The following is a 20,739-nucleotide window of genomic DNA, read 5'->3' as shown; positions in this document are numbered from 1 at the left end:
TCTTCAGAAAATCTTATAGTGTGTATGGCCCATAAGACAACAATAAAAAGAGAGAGGACATCGAATTTATTCCTACACTGTCCAAGAACTATAAGCTATTCTATATCCTCTGCCCTTCTGAACATAACCCTAGAGGCAAATGGACATTATAAAAGAAAGTTCTCTCTTCAGCTCTCTTACAACAAAGTTTTGCTTTGTGCACCTTTAGATAAAAAAAAGTTCTTACCAGAATATGGTGAACTTGTGGGTTCTGGAATCAATGGTGCACCTGAGGATGATAATGATAAGAGAAAGCAAGCATGTTAAAATCAGCTTATTCAGGAAAAGAACATATTTTTTCCCCTCTATTTCAAAATAAATTGAAGCATATTAATGAGAAACTGACACTTTCCATATTCAAGGAAAAAGTAAATGGTTCTTTTGAAAGCCCACCTGGCCGCATGTTGACACGATCTTCCATTGCGATCCCTGGACACTGCATGCCTATGTACCAACCCTGAGTCTAAATCCTATGTTAGCTCTGTCTCAGATAGTGCTGGATATTATACCAGGGTAATGGTATGCTTCCCCCCATGTTTACAACCTGCTGCTGAGACCTAAAACTTACGAACCCGTTTGAGTCTGCCATTTTTCCCCAAACAGCTACTAGTTTTGGACTGTAAACCCATTGAAGGGGGTTAAGAAAGTGGATGAGGAAAGCAATAGCTTTATAGACACTACTAAGGAAAAAAAATACAAGCTTCCAATATTAGCAGTGTGATAACATCACTTGACTAGGATAGTTCAGATCCCACCTGTTTAACCATATTACCTGGCTCAGTACCCAACACCACCCCCCTTTACCTTTTAAATGACAACACTAACTCAGCATTGGGATTAAATGGCCGGTTTGGCCTTTTATTAACCACTTCCCGCCCACCCTATAACAGATTGATGGCGGGAATGTGGTTGTATTATCCTGACCGGACGTCATATGGCGGCGGCAGGATAATACAGCTCTGCGCGCCCCCCGGTGTCAGCCTGACACCCTGCATCTCCGATCTCGGTAAAGAGCCTCTGACGTAGGCTCTTTACCATGTGATCAGCTGTGTCCAATCACGGCTGGTCACATAGTAAACAGGAACAGCCGTTGATCGACTTTCCTTAGTTCGTGCCTGACAGGCACAAGTAAAGGAGCGCCGATCGGCGGCTCCCCTGACAGGGGGGGGGGGGGGGGTCGGCACTGGTAATCAGATCATTGATTACCAGTGCAGACCCTCGGGGGGGGGGGGATGCCACTAGAACCACCAGGGATGCCCACCCATGACCCCAGGAATGCCCACCTATGACCCCAGGGATGCCCACTATGGCCACCAGGGATGGCAATCAGGGCTCAGGGAGCCCCCCATTGCCCTCCCCATCAGTGCTGCCCGCCAGTGCCCTCCCTATCAGTGCTGCCCACAAGTGCCCATCATTGCCAGATTTCAGTGTCGCCCACCAGTGCTCATTATTGCAAACCAGTGCCGCCTATCAGTGCCCATTAGTGCCCATCAGTGCCGCCTGTCAGTGCCAATCAGTGCTGCCCATCAGTGCCCACCAGTGCCGCATATCAGTGCCCATTAGTACCCATCAGTGCCACCTATAAGTGCCCGTCAGTGCCACCTATCAGTGCCCATCAATGCCGCCTATAAGTGCCTAGCAGTGCCGCCTATCAGTGCCCACCAATGCTGCATATCTGTGCTACCTATCAGTGCCACATATCAGTGCCTATCAATGCCGCCTATCAGTGCCGCCTATCAGTGCCACCCCATCAGTGCCACCCCATCAGTGCCTGTCAGTGCAGTCTCATCAGTGCAGGAAAAAAACTTATTTACTTACAAAATTGTATAACGTAAACAAAAAAACTTTTTTTTTTTTTTCAAAATTTTCGGTCTTTTTTTTATTTGTTTAGCAAAAAGGAAAAAACCCACAGGTGATCATCAAATACCACCAAAATAAAGCTCTATTTGTGGGGGGAAAATGACATAAATTTGGTGTAGGTACAGTGTTGCATGACCGCACAATTGTCATTCAAAATGCAACAGCGCTAAAAGGGGAAAATTGGCCTGGGCAGGAAGGGAGGAAAGTGCCCTGTATTGAAGTGGTTAAACAAAACCATAAATAACAGAAAAACATAAAACAGTCAAATCAATCCAGGTCAAATAATGGTTGCAAATCCTTGATGATACCATCTCCCACAAATTTGGAGTCTGTGATACCATTAAGTTAAGTTCTGTCCCCAAAACACCGCCTCGAGGACTATCCTAACTGACCACAGACCCCTACCACCTTACACTACCCGGTCAGTCTAGACTGAACCAGACCAACAATAAGACTCCATTCCTGAGATGGGTCCCACCATTTTATCATTTGACACCATGTTTTGGACCCTCGTCAAGGAGCCCAACCGCCAACGTTCATCCTCCTTAGCAGAACAACAGAAAACAGCATCACCAGGGTGGGCATGAGGGTCATTTCTCCTATGATCTCCAGTCTGCAAATGAAGCCCCTTCACTCCTCCCCTTCAACCAGGGCAGGACTGGGAATAAAGTGGTTAAAAATGGTGCTACCCGGCGCCAACACGTCACCGCGCATGCGCTGTCTGCCCAGGAATAGCCAACGTGTACGGGCTTTCCCAAGCGGCGGCGGCGCATGCGGAGTGCCATTTTTTTTTACATGTATTAGCAGCCCCAGGGCAGGGGGACCTGTTGGCCTACCGGGAAATTTCCTGATAGGCCAGTCAGGCCCTGCCTTCAATTACTCTCTCTCCTGCTCCTCCGCATTAACTCATCTGCTCTGCCAATAAGGTAAGAGTCCTGACTAGGGTTGAGCGGACACCTAGATGTCCGTGTTCGACGGGTTCGGCCGAACTTTAAAAAAAAGTCCGGGTCCGTGTCCCGGACTTTTACCGAACTTTTCCCGGACACCGAACCCCATTGAAGTCAATGGGGACCCGAACTTTAAGGCACTAAAATGGCTCTAAAACACCAAAGGAAAGGGCTAGAGTGCTGCAAATGGCAGCAAAACGTAATTAAGAGCATGGCAAGTGCTCTGCAAACAAATGTGGATAGGGAAATAACTTAAAACAACAAAAAAAAACAGAAAAATAAAACAATGTTCTTCTTCATCTCTGAAGGACGAGGCCCATATGGAGTAGGAGGGAGGTTGAGGTGGTGGTGGATGTGGCGGTGACATAGGCGTGCGCACAGGGTGTGCTGGGTGTGCCTGGGCACACCCTAATCACCTAGGGCACATAGCATTGCCAGTGAGGAGATGGGAAAGATCTCCCTGGGACCTGCTCTGCTCTATTTCTCCTTGCCTACAGGTACATGGCCCCGATACATTACTCTCCCTGCTGGCAAACACATGCATGTGTATTTCAACTTTGGGGTGCACACCTTAATGCAATAGGCTGCGCACACCTATGGGCGGTGTAGGTGGAAGCGGCGGTGGAGGAGGACCAGGGCCGGATTAACAGCATCATGGGCTTGGTGCTGAGGATTTTGAAGGGCCTTAAGGGCCGTGCCTTGCCATGCACCCAGAGGAGGAAGGGTGCAGCCATGCATGCCTAATTCAACATGGGATGCTGTCTCTGAAGCCCATAAACACATCCATGCATCGCCAACTGTCCCTCCTTGTCCGGCCTTCACGCTGTGTGGGGAGGTTCTGAGGGTGCTGCCTGGGGAAGCGAGCATAGAAGCCAGACTTCTGTGTTTACAAGTGACAGAAGAGCGGTAACAGTGAATATGGCCAACCCGGGGCCTATATAAAAGGTAGGGGCCTGGAGCTGCAGCTCCAATAGCCCCTACATTAATCTGGCCCTGAGGAGGAGGACGAGGTAGCCAACACTGCTTCTTTTCAAAAATTTTAAATGAGGGTACACCCCAAAAGAGTGAGAAAGAGCAAAAATGGAACAATGGGTGGGTAAGGTCGGTATCCATTGCTATTCTGCATAAGGTACGGAAAAGTCCCGTGGGATCCATGCCTGGTTCATTTTAATGAACGTGAGCTTGTCCACATTGTCTCTGGACAGGCGGCTGCGCTTGTCTGTTATAACGCCCCCAGCCGTGCTAAATACCCGTTCAGATAATACACTGGCTGCAGGGCACGCCAGCACCTCCAAGGCGTAAAGGGCAAGCTCAGGCCATGTGCCCAATTTGGAGACCCAGAAGTTGAAGGGGGCAGACCCGTCATTCACTACATGTAGGCGTGTGCACACATACTGCTCCACCATGTTGGTAAAATGCTGCCTCCTGCTAAGACGTTCCATCTGAGCTGCTGGTGCTGCTGTTTGTTGTGGCGTGCTGACAAAGCTTTTCCACATTTCGGCCATGCTAACCCTGCCTTCTGAGGTGCTGGCGGTGCCCTGGTTGCGTTGGCGACCTCCTCCTCCTCCTCCTCTGCCTTGTGCTTCCACTGTGGCCCCGCTGTCAGATGGGAATGCCAGCAGCATGGCGTCTACCAGCGTGCGCTTGTACTCGCGCATCTTGCGATCGCGCTCCAGTGAGTGAATTAAGGACGGTACGTTGTCCTTGTAACGGGGATCCAGCAGCGTGGCCACCCAGTAATCAGCACAAGTTAGAATGTGGGCAACTCGGCGGTCGTTGTGGAGACACTGCAGCATGTAATCGCTCATGTGTGCCAGGCTGCCCAGAGGCGACGAAAGGCTGTCCTCTGTGGGAGGTGTATCGTCCGTGTCCTCTGTATCCCCCCAGCCACGCACCAGTGATGGCCATGAGCTGGCCTGGGTGCCACCCTGCTGTGAACATGGTTCCATCTCCTCCTCCAGCTCCTCCTCCTCCTCATCCTCCTCATCCTCCAGAACTGTGCCCCTGCTGGACAATTGTGTCCCTGGCGTTTGTGTGTGCAGGAACCCACCCTCGGAGCCCCTTGCGAATGACTGCCCTGAAAGCCTTTGAAATGTTACCTCTTCATCCTCCTCCTCCTCCTCCTCATCCTGTGCCACATCCTCTTCCATCATCGCCCAAATTGTTTTTTCAAGGAGGCATAGAAGTGGGATAGTTAAGCTGAGAATGGCGTCATTGCCACTGGCCATGTTGGTGGAGTACCCAAAACAGCGCAACAAGGCACAATATATGCAAATGTCAAATATGCAAACTATGCCGCAATTTAATGTTTTTTACACCAAAAGGGTGTGTATTGAATAGCGGAATAGGATAAAAAACTGTGTATCTCACACGTACAAACACAGACTAGGCCCGATTAAATTTTTTCCTACCCTAAAGGGAGGATGAGGAAGAGGAGTATGGAACATGCAGCACCCTCAAATCTTCAGAAGTATGAGATGAACCCCAAAAACTTGGAAAGGTGGATCTCTCTCACACGTACCAACACAGACTATCCCCCAATTTAACTGATCCCCAAAGGTTTTTGATTAAATAGCGGAATAGAAAATATGATCCAAAAAAAGTGTATGTATATCACACGTACACAACCACACTAGGCCCCAATTACTATTGTTTGTACCCCTAAAAGGCTAGATGAGGAGTAGGGGGGGTATGGAACAGGCAGCACCCTCAAACCTTCAGAAGTATGAGATGAACCCCAACAACTTGGAAAGGTGGATCTCTCTCACACGTACCAACACAGACTATCCCCCAATTTAACTGATCCCCAAAGGTTTTTGATTAAATAGCGGAATAGAAAATATGATCCAAAAAAAGTGTATGTATATCACACGTACACAACCACACTAGGCCCCAATTACTATTGTTTGTACCCCTAAAAGGCTAGGAGTAGGGGGAGTATGGAACAGGCAGCACCCTCAAACCTTCAGAAGTATGAGATGAACCCCAACAACTTGGAAAGGTGGATCTCTCTCACACGTACCAACACAGACTATCCCCCAATTTAACTGATCCCCAAAGGTTTTTGATTAAATAGCGGAATAGAAAATATGATCCAAAAAAAGTGTATGTATATCACACGTACACAACCACACTAGGCCCCAATTACTATTGTTTGTACCCCTAAAAGGCTAGATGAGGAGTAGGGGGGGTATGGAACAGGCAGCACCCTCAAACCTTCAGAAGTATGAGATGAACCCCAACAACTTGGAAAGGTGGATCTCTCTCACACGTACCAACACAGACTATCCCCCAATTTAACTGATCCCCAAAGGTTTTTGATTAAATAGCGGAATAGAAAATATGATCCAAAAAAAGTGTATGTATATCACACGTACACAACCACACTAGGCCCCAATTACTATTGTTTGTACCCCTAAAAGGCTAGATGAGGAGTAGGGGGAGTATGGAACAGGCAGCACCCTCAAACCTTCAGAAGTATGAGATGAACCCCAACAACTTGGAAAGGTGGATCTCTCTCACACGTACCAACACAGACTATCCCCCAATTTAACTGATCCCCAAAGGTTTTTGATTAAATAGCGGAATAGAAAATATGATCCAAAAAAAGTGTATGTATATCACACGTACACAACCACACTAGGCCCCAATTACTATTGTTTGTACCCCTAAAAGGCTAGATGAGGAGTAGGGGGGGTATGGAACAGGCAGCACCCTCAAACCTTCAGAAGTATGAGATGAACCCCAACAACTTGGAAAGGTGGATCTCTCTCACACGTACCAACACAGACTATCCCCCAATTTAACTGATCCCCAAAGGTTTTTGATTAAATAGCGGAATAGAAAATATGATCCAAAAAAAGTGTATGTATATCACACGTACACAACCACACTAGCCCCCAATTACTATTGTTTGTACCCCTAAAAGGCTAGATGAGGAGTAGGGGGGGTATGGAACAGGCAGCACCCTCAAACCTTCAGAAGTATGAGATGAACCCCAACAACTTGGAAAGGTGGATCTCTCTCACACGTACCAACACAGACTATCCCCCAATTTAACTGATCCCCAAAGGTTTTTGATTAAATAGCGGAATAGAAAATATGATCCAAAAAAAGTGTATGTATATCACACGTACACAACCACACTGGGCCCCAATTACTATTGTTTGTACCCCTAAAAGGCTAGATGAGGAGTAGGGGGAGTATGGAACAGGCAGCACCCTCAAACCTTCAGAAGTATGAGATGAACCCCAACAACTTGGAAAGGTGGATCTCTCTCACACGTACCAACACAGACTATCCCCCAATTTAACTGATCCCCAAAGGTTTTTGATTAAATAGCGGAATAGAAAATATGATCCAAAAAAAGTGTATGTATATCACACGTACACAACCACACTAGGCCCCAATTACTATTGTTTGTACCCCTAAAAGGCTAGATGAGGAGTAGGGGGGGTATGGAACAGGCAGCACCCTCAAACCTTCAGAAGTATGAGATGAACCCCAACAACTTGGAAAGGTGGATCTCTCTCACACGTACCAACACAGACTATCCCCCAATTTAACTGATCCCCAAAGGTTTTTGATTAAATAGCGGAATAGAAAATATGATCCAAAAAAAGTGTATGTATATCACACGTACACAACCACACTAGCCCCCAATTACTATTGTTTGTACCCCTAAAAGGCTAGATGAGGAGTAGGGGGGGTATGGAACAGGCAGCACCCTCAAACCTTCAGAAGTATGAGATGAACCCCAACAACTTGGAAAGGTGGATCTCTCTCACACGTACCAACACAGACTATCCCCCAATTTAACTGATCCCCAAAGGTTTTTGATTAAATAGCGGAATAGAAAATATGATCCAAAAAAAGTGTATGTATATCACACGTACACAACCACACTGGGCCCCAATTACTATTGTTTGTACCCCTAAAAGGCTAGATGAGGAGTAGGGGGAGTATGGAACAGGCAGCACCCTCAAACCTTCAGAAGTATGAGATGAACCCCAACAACTTGGAAAGGTGGATCTCTCTCACACGTACCAACACAGACTATCCCCCAATTTAACTGATCCCCAAAGGTTTTTGATTAAATAGCGGAATAGAAAATATGATCCAAAAAAAGTGTATGTATATCACACGTACACAACCACACTAGGCCCCAATTACTATTGTTTGTACCCCTAAAAGGCTAGATGAGGAGTAGGGGGGGTATGGAACAGGCAGCACCCTCAAACCTTCAGAAGTATGAGATGAACCCCAACAACTTGGAAAGGTGGATCTCTCTCACACGTACCAACACAGACTATCCCCCAATTTAACTGATCCCCAAAGGTTTTTGATTAAATAGCGGAATAGAAAATATGATCCAAAAAAAGTGTATGTATATCACACGTACACAACCACACTAGGCCCCAATTACTATTGTTTGTACCCCTAAAAGGCTAGGAGTAGGGGGAGTATGGAACAGGCAGCACCCTCAAACCTTCAGAAGTATGAGATGAACCCCAACAACTTGGAAAGGTGGATCTCTCTCACACGTACCAACACAGACTATCCCCCAATTTAACTGATCCCCAAAGGTTTTTGATTAAATAGCGGAATAGAAAATATGATCCAAAAAAAGTGTATGTATATCACACGTACACAACCACACTAGGCCCCAATTACTATTGTTTGTACCCCTAAAAGGCTAGATGAGGAGTAGGGGGAGTATGGAACAGGCAGCACCCTCAAATCTTCAGAAGTATGAGATTGTGTTCACTGTACCCCACAAAGATTGAGTTCACTGCACCCCACAATGATTGTGTTCACTGCACCCCACAAAGATTGTGTTCACTGCACCTCACAAAGATTGTGTTCACTGTACCCCCCAAAGATTGTGTTCACTGCACCCCACAAAGATTCTGTTCACTGTACCCCACAAAGATTGTGTTCACTGCACCCTAAAAGGATGTTGTTCACTGCACCCCACAAAGATTGTGTTCACTGCACCCTAAAAGGATGTTGTTCACTGCACCCCAAAAAGATTGTGTTCACTGTACCCCCCCAAAGATTGTGTTCACTGCACCCCCCAAAGATTGTGTTCACTGCACCCCAAAAAGATTGTGTTCACTGTACCCCCCAAAGATTGTGTTCACTGCACCCCAAAAAGATTGTGTTCACTGTACCCCCCAAAGATTGTGTTCACTGCACCCCACAAAGATTCTGTTCACTGTACCCCACAAAGATTGTGTTCACTGCACCCCAAAAAGATTGTGTTCACTGTACCCCCCCAAAGATTGTGTTCACTGCACCCCACAAAGATTCTGTTCACTGCACCCCACAAAGGATTTTGTTCACTGCACCCCAAAAAGATTGTGTTCACTGCACCCCAAAAAGGATTTTGATCACTGCACCCCAAAAAGGATGTTGTTCACTGCACCCCAAAAATGATTTTGTTCACTCCACCCCAAAAAGATTGTGTTCACTGCACCCCACAAAGATTGTGTTCACTGTACCCCCCAAAGATTGTGTTCACTGCACCCCACAAAGATTCTGTTCACTGTACCCCACAAAGATTGTGTTCACTGCACCCCAAAAAGATTGTGTTCACTGCACCCCAAAAAGGATGTTGTTCACTGCACCCCAAAAAGGATGTTGTTCACTCCACCCCAAAAAGATTGTGTTCACTGCACCCCACAAAGATTGTGTTCACTGCACCCCAAAAAGATTGTGTTCACTGCACCCCAAAAATGATTTTGTTCACTGCACCCCAAAAAGGATTTTGTTCACTGCACCCCAAAAAGGATGTTGTTCACTCCACCCCAAAAAGATTGTGTTCACTGCACCCCAAAAAGATTGTGTTCACTGCACCCCACAAAGGATTTTGTTCACTGCACCCCAAAAAGATTGTGTTCACTGCACCCCAAAAAGGATGTTGTTCACTGCACCCCAAAAAGGATTTTGTTCACTGCACCCCAAAAAGATTGTGTTCACTGCACCCCACAAAGGATTTTGTTCACTGCACCCCACAAAGATTGTGTTCACTGCACACCAAAAAGGATTGTGTTCACTGCACCCCAAAAAGATTTTGTTCACTGCACCCCAAAAAGATTGTGTTCACTGCACCCCAAAAAGATTGTGTTCACTGCAGCCCAAAAAGATTGTGTTCACTGCAGCCCAAAAAGATTGTGTTCACTGCAGCCCAAAAAGATTGTGTTCACTGCAGCTCACACACAGAAAAATGGATGTGGATCACTGACACCTGCCTATCTCCAATCCCACACCACACAGCAATATCGATTGTAGTTTGTAGAACACAGTTTCCCTAAAATTCAGCAGACTCTGTCCCTAACAGGATTGAGAAGAGATCGTAGATCAGGATTGAGTGCAGATTCACCCCACCCCCCACACAGCAATATCGATTGTAGTTTGTAGAAGACACTGACCCTATAATTCAGCAGACTCTATCCCTAAAATGCCTACAACTCGCCCTGCCTAAACACTCCGACCTGTCCCTCAATTCTATCCGGACACAAATGGTTTTTTCCTGCCTATCTTTCCCTAATCAGCAGCCAGCACATTGATGTGTGCTCTGTCCCTTAGCTAAGCAGCAGAATGACGCTGCTGCGGCGGCTGCCTCGAACTTATAAAGACTTGGTCACATGCTTCAGACGGCCAATCACAGCTACTAAGACATTTGCAGGCATGGCTGGGATGGCTTAAGGCACACCAGTTAAACGATTGTTGATTGGCTGTTGAAAGCCCGCCATGAAAAGAGCGCCAAAGCATGCAAAACCCGGAAATAAAACGACCGAACACGGATTTTTACCCGAACATACAGTAAAGTGTCCGTGTCCGTGTTCGGGTAAAAAAAATCCAATTATTCGGTACGAACACGAATAATACAGTCCGTGTTCGCTCAACACTAGTCCTGACCTCTCATATCCTAACAACTAATTTAATCCCCTACTGCCTGGTTTTCCTTTTACCCTGTCATGTATGCCCTATGCTTATCATTTCCTTCAAGCTCCAGGCATGTCTTTTTTTATTTATTTATTTATTTATTTATTTTTTCCAGGCATGTCTTAATCACCTACACTGTAGACAGTATAAAACTGGTTCCACATATGCTCAGGTTTTTACCTTTTTTAAGCTCACAGATCCAATCTCTTAGTCTTTCGCAGTTCTGGTCATTCCACCGCAGTCCATACGAAAAACGCAGCTCTCCACACAGTTCCACACCTCCATAGTTGTTGGGTTCTCCAAAAGCCCAATTTTCATAAGTTAGCTAAAGGAAACATAGAAAGAGATCAACAACCATAAGCAGCACAACCTGTTTTTTAGGTACCCAAACTGGAATTAATTCTTATGTCCTTCAACATGGCCCATTTACATTCACTGAGCAATTTATTAAAGCGGAGTTCCGGGCAGAGAAACGTTTTTTTGTTGAACATACCCCCGGGACAGTCAGGGCTAGCACATTCCACAATGGCTAGCCTCTGATCTGTCCCGGTTCGCACTTACCTTTTAGAAGAAATACTTACTTAGAAATTTTCTTCCACAGCGTTTCCATCTCGGTTGTGGGCAGCTGAACCCGGCGCGGTCCTCTTCTCTGTCTTCTTCTGCGTCTTCGTGTCCCAGAATGCACTGCACCGGCCCCTCTCGTCACTTCCGGCGCGGCGCCGCATTCCTAAACAGCTTCTGGGCATGCCCAGAAGCTGTTTAGCAGGGGAATGCGGCGTCGCCCGGAAATGACGAGTGGGGCCGGTGCGGCGCATTGATTCCTGGGAGCTATGACGTTTAGCTCCCAGGAATCATCGCGAGGCAGGAAGTGACGGGGTGAGCCTCGGCGCTGGAGGAGGAAGCTGTCATAGGTGAGTATTTACGATCGTCAATAAAAAGGTGAGTAAACAAAAAAAAAAAAAAATAACTATCCAATTCCTTTTCAGGTGCGGCATACCTAGCGGAGGGGCACAAAAAAAAAAAATCTTTTTTGTGCCCGGAACTCCGCTTTAAGAACACTATAACAATAATGTGTAAATCCTCGGTTTGCCCTCATTACTGCATTAAAATGATATTAAACCCTCAGTTTCTGATTTTTTTAATGGAACATACACCTTCTTTATGTTTTAATCCTTGCTTATGTTACAAGTTTAAGTTGGTGCCATGATCACTGCCCCAGGTTTACAGTTTTAGGGTGGCTCCTTTCTTTTGCAACATAATATGGAGTCACCCTTGCATGAAGAGACTGGCGTTGTGTGCATCAATAGAAACACACAACCCGCATCCTCCTCCCTATCTTTTTTAAAATAAAAAAACTAAACTGGCTGGAGACCGCACTGTTTACTGTGAAGACTGAAAGTTCAGAGAAGCAGCACTGAGAGACTAGGAAGAGACAGCAGCATTGAAAGCTGCAAACTACAAGTCCTGCAGAGTATGTTTATTTTATTTTGCTTAATGCTGAGGGTTTAACACTACTGTATTTATTTGTGCCATGGATTCCACATCATACCAACATTTATTTGAGATTTTGTATGGGATAGTAGACAGGATTTCTTAACTACTAAACTTATACTAAAAAGATGACACTGCACACTTAAAATGGAGTTCCACCCTAAAATGATACTTACCTCCATCTTCTCGCTCCGGGTCACCTGAAAAACAAATGGATAATCGCATTTTTTTTTTTTACTTACCTCGTAGAGAAGAAAATATACTTACCTTACTTCCTTCTTCCTCCCCTCGGCGGCCACGGCCCGTCGTCACTTCCTGGCTTTGCAATGATTCCTGGGAGCTGAACGTCATCGCTCCCAGGAATCAATGCGCCTGCACCGGCCCCGACGTCAGTTCCGGGGCGCACGCGTCATTCCCTTCTAAACAGCTTCTGGGCATGCCCAGAAGCTGTGGAGGGATGATGCGCGCGCACCGGAAGTGACGGCGGGGCCGGTGCAGTGCATTGTGGGACCAAAGAAGACGGAAGAGGACGCCGAAGAGGATCGTGCTGGCTTCAAGCTGCCCACACCTGAGATGGCAGCGCTGGACAATACTTTTTCAAGGTAAGTATTTGTCCTAAAAGGTAAGTGCAACCCGGGACAGATCAGAGGCTAGCCATTGTGGAATGTGCTAGCCCTGACTGTCCCGGGGGTATTTTTATTTAAAAAAAAGTATTCCAGGGTGGAACTCCGCTTTAAATTGTTGGATTTTAAAAAGGCCGCGGCCGTTTATTATTTGTATCAACAAAACACTTTAAACTTGTAAGCGTTTTATAAAAAACAGTCAAATAAACCCGGCCACTACGGCCCAGGTTTAAAACAAATGAATAAATAAATTAATACATCAATTATCCACTCGCAAATAATATCATAAATTGAAACACAACAGGTATCGTCCCCCTAAGCTTTATAAGCGAAGGTGACCCAACAAATAATATACTGGCCGCGACAAACAAAGGGGAGGGAGGGAGGGGAACAGCACGACTTGAGGTGATGAGGTGGTCTGAGGGATCCGTCCCTTGGGAGCCCCCTTAACCACTTGCCGACTGCCGCAAGTACATATACTGCGGCAGTCAGCCCCTCACAGGCAAAGTGACGTATGGGTACGTCACTAGCCTTTGAGGCTCTGGGGAGCGAGCACGTGCCGCCGGAGGCGCGCTCCCGCTTCCGCTCGGTCACGGACCCCCCCCGCGCGTGTGCCCGACGGACCCGATGTCCGCCGGGCACTCGCAATCGTCCGTTAGAGCGAGAGAAAGGCAGGCGGCTGATGTAAACAAGCTGCCTGTCATTCTCCCCTGTGTAGAAACACTGATCATACGGTTCTACTATGTAGGACCGTTTATCACTGTTCCTACACCTCAAGCCACAGCCAATCACAGTTAGAATTACGCCCCTAGGGACCACCCCTCCCTCTCAAAAAAAGTTAACCCCCTTCCCTGCCAGTGTCATTTTGCAGTAACAGTGCATATGTATAGCACTGATTACTGTAGTAATGTCACTGGTAACCCCAAAAGTGTCAAAAATATCAGTCAAGGGTCCGATCCGTCCGCCGCAATGTCGCAGTCCCGCAAAAAAAAATCGCAGATTGCCGCCATTACGCGTTAAAAAAAAAAACACCAAAAATGACAGAAATCTTTCCTTTAGTTAGTAAACGCAATAACTTTTGCGCAAACCAATCAAAATAGGCTTTTTGCGATTTTTTTTACCAAAAATATGTAGCATAAAACAAATTGGCCTAAAATGTTAAAAAATTTTGATTTTTACATTTTTTTGGGGGGAATTTCATATAAAAAATGTGAAAATATTGTTATTTTTGCAAAATTTACGCTATTTTTTTGTTTATAGCGCATGATTAAAAAATCGCACAGGTGATCAAATACCACCAAAAGAAAGCTCTGTTTGTGGGAAAAAAAAGGACTTCAATTTCGTTTAGGTACAGCGTCGCATGACCGCGCAATTGTCCGTTAAAGTCACGCAGTGCCGAATCGCAAAATAGGCCCTGGTCAGGAAGGGGGTAAAATCTTCCGGGGCTTAAGTGGTTAGGCCGCGGCCGTTTGTTATTTGTATCAACAAAACACTTTAAACTTGTAAACGTTTTATAAAAACCAGTCAAATAAACCCGGCCACTACGGCCCAGGTTTAAAACAAATGAATAAATGAATTAATACATCAATTATCCACTCGTAAATAATATCATAAATTGAAACACAACAGGTAAATATCGTCCCCCTAAGCTTTATAAGCGAAGGTGACCCAAGAAAATAATATACTGGCCGCGACAAACAAAGGGGAGGGAGGGAGGGGAACAGCACGACTTGAGGTGATGAGGTGGTCTGAGGAATCCGTCCCTTGGGAGCCCCCTTAAATAGGGCTGAGGCGAGCTCAGAAGGTGGGAAGATTTCAGGAAAGAACCAGATACCTCACCTAATCTTCCTAGCTACAGGGCAGGCCTAACTGGATAGGGGCTTATTCTAACCAACCGCAGGTTAAGGACACTATCTCCCCCTAGCAACAGGTTTTCTCCTCAAACTAAGCCCTCCAAATCTGCCCTTGTTACTAAGCCTGTTACCTGTCACTCTCCCATAGATAAAAGGGGGGTCATTGAACCCCCTTTTCTTTCCATTCTCTACCTGCTGCATTCATGCTGCGAACCTCACGTTCTACCACATCCTCATCCACATACCACATCCCAAAGTTCTTCTAATGGTTTCAGATCCAGGTGGCCGGCCTACCATCTGTATGTCTCAGCAGAAAATGAGATCCATCAGAACAGGCAACATTTTCAAGTCTTTATCTGCCCAGGCTTGGTGAACCTATGACCACTACCATCTCAGTTTTCTGTTCTTAGTTAGCAGGAGTGGAACCTGATTTGGTCTTCTGCGGTTGTAGCCAATCCACCTCAAGGTTCAATACGTTGTACATTTCAAGGTGCTTTTCTGCTCACCACAGTTGTGAAGAGTGGTTATCTGAGTTACCAGAGCTAGCACTTCTGTCAGCTGATACAAGTGTAGCGGGGTTAAACATGCCTAAAGACACTGTTTGATATGTGGGAAGGAACTAGGCTCCCTCTAGTGGTAGCTGCATGGAATTTCCTGGGCTGTGACTTCCTTTTCACAAGATGAAGAAACTACATCTCCCAGGCTGCTTTGCAAGATCCAGGGTGCACGGCTGCACCGCACGGCACTATGGGGGAGGTTATTTAAAGGAGAGAGAAGCGCGCGAAGGGGGGCCTTTCTGCGCTGGACTCTGAGGAACCAGCGAGCGAGAGTGAAGGACTGACACTGGATATTGGGCCAGAGCCTTTTAGCCTGGAGGGACGACGTGGAACCGTCCCATCTCAAGCACGAGGCACATTCCTGGAGGTCATACTGCTGTTTGCCGAGACCGGAAGTCATCCGCCAGAAGGACCCCGCGCGGCTGGCATATAGCCAAAGGACTGAGACCGCAGTGGAAGCGCGCGAAGGAGAAACTTCTGTTGGTGAGAGGGCACATGCCCAATAACTGACTTTATCTGCTGAAGAGACAGTTTTATCTACAGATAGCGGTAGCGCAGCAGGAGGTGATAAAACCCCGGGGTTTATCACCATACTCTCTCAGGAGACTCATAGACAAACAATAAGGTCTGTAAAGGAGTCGCCAGAGGCTTATCTCTCTCGCAGAAGTTATTGCTCAGTTACGCAGACACCCTGCGGTGACAACTAACAGCTCGTTGTTTTCTCTCTCTTGATCTTTATTCCTAATCTGGATTACAAATGAGCTCTATTCAATAACCTTGCTAGCGAAGATCAACAAGAAAGAAGAGAACTCTGGGGGAGGGACTCAGATAGGCCCACCTACCTGGTACTGTGTCTAGCCTTAATGCAGGAGGAGTGTGGGGGTATTCTTTTACCTTTTTAAAGCTGTTTTAAATAACCTTTTATGGACTTGTATTGTATTGTATTGTATCTCCCCTATTCAATTTGATATATAGTAAACTAAGTTTGGTTAATTACAATCTTGTGCGTTGTTCCATTGTGTCACCCAGAAGGACTACTATTCAAGAAGGTAACAAGGTATTGTTGCATAGTGAAGTATTGTATTCCAACCTGTGTATCTATTTGATAGTCCAGTCCTATTCTGGGTCAGTTGTGCCTGAGGAGGGATCGAGCCAATTTGATTGGGTTGTTAGGCAGGGTGTAGACCCAATAATATAATCAGCAGCTCCTGCGGGGGTGGTGCTACACGTGGGGGCTCGTCCGGGATTTCTACAGTCCTGCAACACAACCCTCTCAGCCCCAGAATCCCCTCCCACGCAGAAATGGATCCTGTCGCTGCTGCTGAGTGGTGCAAGGAAGAGAATGTCATAGTGGAAAATGGCCTGGTGGTTGAAATCAAGGGAGAAGCCTGGACTGAAGAAAAGCTCCTCCCTGTTTTAAGGGCACTATCCACAGACAGGAAATTCTGGGTGATTGACATAAAAACTGACACCACTGCCCCACACACGTATGCACTGTGTGAGTCGAGGAAAGGGGTCCCTGATTATTTCAATGGAAACAGTGTAAAAACTATTGACCAAACAGAACTTTTCCTGATACATCCAGGAGTTCCTACTGCGGGTCCCTCATCCACCACCCCTGGGGTATCCAGCCAAGAAAAAGGTGTCCAAGAAGGGCATCCTGAGTCATCACCTTTGTCGACTTTTAGCTCAGAACTGTGTGCTGTTCTTGGGGAGATTGTGGCAAAATGTAGCAGGGACTCCTCGAGCTATCTGATGACTGGATATAGGAAGCTCCGGACATTCTCTGGGAAACAGCCTGTGCCTTCAGCAGAAGATGGGTTCGAAGAGTGGCTAGATACCGCCACTCAGGCTTTGGAGGAATGGGAGGTACCAGAACAGCACAAGAAGCAGAGGATCACAGAGAGTTTAAGGGGACCTGCATTAGAGGCTGTACGTAATCTAAAGCTTAGCAAGAAGAACTGCACTGCACAGGATTATTTGGACATTCTGCAAGATGTGTTTGGTCGGACGGAGAACGCGGCTGAACTTCTCTACCAGTTGGACCACTGTTATCAAGAAGAGGGGGAGAAGTTGTCCGAATTCATTAAACGTCTGGATAGGATTATCCACCAGATTCTGTTAAAGAAAGGAATAGACCCCCGGAAAATAGATGAGACTCGTGCACGACAGGTTCTGAAAGGGGCTCAACCTTTAGATCCCATTGCCATACTGTTACGAACTCGTCGAGATGGCGGCATTCTAGAATACCCCGATCTGATTCGAATGGTCAGAGAGGAAGAGGTCATGTTGGACAACAAGAAGAAAAGTCGGCAGTTTGACTCAACTGCCCGGGTTGGAGTGATAAGTGTGGAAGAGGGTGACTCTCAAGTTGAACTCCTAAAGACCCAAGTGTCTCAGTTGATAGAAATGGTGTCCATCCTGACTGGTCAGGTATCCACTCTACCCAAGGGGAGTATATCGGAGAGGCCAGATGAACCTGTTAGTCTCAGCACAGATCCAGAGCCACGGCCTGCAAGATTGTTAACTTGTTTCAACTGCGGGGGAGTTGGGCATGTTAGAAGGGTATGTCCCAGCTCAGGAAATGCTGCCGCGAAACCTCGCGAGCCAGCGGGAAACTTCAGAGGACACCGGTGAAGGAGTCAACCGGGTGTCCGCCAGTCTTAAGGGACTCCAGAAGTGGTGCAGGATCAGGGAAACTGAGTCAGGGGGTCAGACCCAAATATAACACCCCCAGTTCTAGACTCCGGGTTACTGAGGGAAGGAAAGTCAATGCACACCGGATTCGGCGGGGGCCTAGATCAAGGAAGAAAAAGGAGAAGAGGGCCAGGGTACAGAGAACTGAATCAGATAACAAGGCTACATCAAGAGAATTCCCAACTAACTTGGTCGGGCCCTCCCCAGTGGTCTCGGTTCAGGTGGAAGGAATTTACACAAGAGCCCTCCTTGACACAGGGGCCCAGGTGACTCTTTTGTATAGAGACTTCTATGATAAATATCTTACCCATCTACCTTTGCAGAAGTTGGAAGATCTGGAGATATGGGGTATTGGGACCCAAAGTTTTCCCTATGACGGGTATCTGCCAATCAAGTTGACCTTTGATCCATCAGTGGCTGGTGAAGCGGAAACCTTCGACACCTTAGCGGTGGTCTGTCCTCGTCCACCAGGGGCCAACAAAAGCTCTCTCATCGTAGGAACAAACACTGACCTGGTAAGGCGCCTTCTGATACAACTGGTCCAGGGACAAGATGCTCAGGCGCCAAGGATCCATCCCATGCTACGGCAGGCCTACCAACGATTAGTGTTGGAGCAAGAGACCCCCGCAGAAGGAGTTGGACGACTCTGGAAGCTGGATAGAGCAGAAAAGGTCTTACAGCCAGGAGAGGTGGCCTGTTTTAAGGCTTCTGTTAAACTCACATGGCAACAGCCGGGTCCCTTCATTATCTTTGAATCAGGTCAAAAGGAGAGACAGAGAGGGATAGAAGTGATCCCTGAGGTGATCCCTTTGAAGGTGTTACAGGAAAACCGTGGAAGGGTTTTAGTGAGTGTCAGAAACACCTCTATTACACCAGTGAAGGTACCGGCCAGAGTCCTCCTGGGCCAAGTCAACCCGGCTACCCCAGTTGCCCCCATTGATTTCAAAGAAAAGGAACAGGGTGAAGCGGTTATAGAGGAGCTTTGCTCTGGAAACGCTGCCCTCCCGCCGGAATGGGTGAAGAGGGCCAAGGCACAACTTGCTCGATGGAGGGAAATATTCTCTAAGGACGAGTTTGACGTGGGATGTGCCAGGAGCGCCACTCATAAGATCCGCCTGAGTGAGGACAAGCCTTTCAGGGAGAGAGTCCGGCGAGTCCCCTTAGGTGACTTAGAAGATCTACGTCAACAGCTGGCAGAGCTCAAAAAGATCGGGATTATCCGAGAATCCAGGAGCCCGTATGCTTCCCCGATAGTGGTAGTCCGGAAGAAAAATGGATCTTTGAGGCTTTGTATCGACTACCGAACGCTGAACAGAAGAACCATCCCAGACCAGTATACCACTCCTCGAATCGAAGATGCCCTACAGAGTCTGTCAGGGGCGAAGTGGTTCAGTGTGATGGACTTAAAGAGTGGGTATTATCAGATCCCCATGCACCCCGAAGATCGGGAGAAAACAGCCTTCATCACCCCTGTGGGGTTCTTTGAGTTCAATCGCATGCCTCAGGGGTTGTCCGGGGCCCCTGCTACCTTCCAAAGGCTGATGGAGAGGACCGTTGGAGATATGAATTTGATAGAGGTACTGGTATACTTGGATGATGTTATCGTGTTTGGCAGAACTTTAGAAGAACATGAGGAGAGGTTGGAAAAGGTCTTGAAGAGGCTACATGAAGAAGGTCTGAAACTTTCTCCTGAGAAGTGCCAATTCTATCAGTCCTCGGTCCATTACCTGGGCCATATCGTGTCTGAAGAAGGGGTGGCCACTGACCCGGACAAGCTGGATGCTGTTGCTTCCTGGCCGAGACCCACAAATGTGACCGAACTCCGGTCATTCTTGGGCTTTTGCTCCTATTACAGGAGGTTTGTGGAGGGGTTCGCCCAGATTGCCCGACCCCTAAATGAGCTCCTGAAGAATGAAGAAGATGATGTCCCTGAGTTGGTAAAGCCGGCGAAGTCCACCATAGGCCCCCGGAAGGCTAAGGAATCCATCCAGGATCAGTGGACCCCGGAATGCGAAGGGGCCTTTGTCCAGCTGAAGGAAACCCTAACCACTGCCCCTGTGTTGGCCTATGGGACCCCACAAAACCATATGAACTGCATGTTGATGCCAGCCGAGATGGGCTGGGGGGGGTACTTTATCAGGAGCATGAGGGTCATCTGCGACCTGTTGCCTATGTGAGCAGAAGCCTACTGCCTGCTGAAAGGAATTATCCTACTCACAAACTTGAATTCTTGGCCTTGAAGTGGGCAGTGGTTGACAAATTGAAAGACTACCTGTACGGAGCTGAATTCATTGTCAAGACAGATAATAATCCCCTCACCTATCTGTTGACTACGGCCAAGCTGGATGCAACAGGACATCGATGGTTGGCTGCCCTCTCTAGCTTCAATTTTAGCCTGAAGTATCGGCCAGGAATCGGAAATAGGGATGCAGATGCCCTATCCAGAAGGTTGCATGTTCCACAGGAACCTGCGGAAGAATGGACTCATTTGGCTCCAGAAGGGGTGCGTGCCCTATATCAGGGAACTGAATTTCGATCCCGAGGAGGGTCAAGAGCAGAAGAGATTGGGGTTTCGGCTATCGGAGTACCCAAATGCTACTGCCAGGTGACCCAAGTTGAAGGGGAGGGTTTGCCCCGGCTGTCCAAAAGGGACTTGCGGAAGGAGCAGTTGGAAGACCCTTTGGGAAAACTTCTCTTGGAAGCCCTGGAGATCCAGAGCCCT

General features: G+C 47.2%; 1 protein-coding gene across 1 annotated transcript in view; it reads right to left on the bottom strand.

Annotated features, from left to right (window-relative positions):
* LOC309556055 (macrophage mannose receptor 1-like) overlaps positions 1 to 20,739 on the bottom strand; it is a 256,698-nt gene that overhangs the window by 110,415 nt on the left and 125,544 nt on the right. Inside the window, exons 15-16 of the mRNA XM_082258349.1 lie at positions 10,977 to 11,121; positions 227 to 268 (exon numbers count right to left, since the gene is read on the bottom strand). Of these exons, the coding sequence (XP_082114475.1) occupies positions 227 to 268; positions 10,977 to 11,121 (187 nt within the window). The remainder of the gene's footprint in view (positions 1 to 226; positions 269 to 10,976; positions 11,122 to 20,739) is intronic.

Source organism: Pelophylax lessonae, assembly GCF_965119305.1.
Source record: "Pelophylax lessonae genome assembly, chromosome: 5".
Classification (NCBI taxonomy): Eukaryota; Metazoa; Chordata; class Amphibia; order Anura; family Ranidae; genus Pelophylax; species Pelophylax lessonae.
The sequence above is the reverse complement of the archived record's forward strand: the minus strand, read 5'-3'. Positions and strand labels throughout refer to the sequence as shown.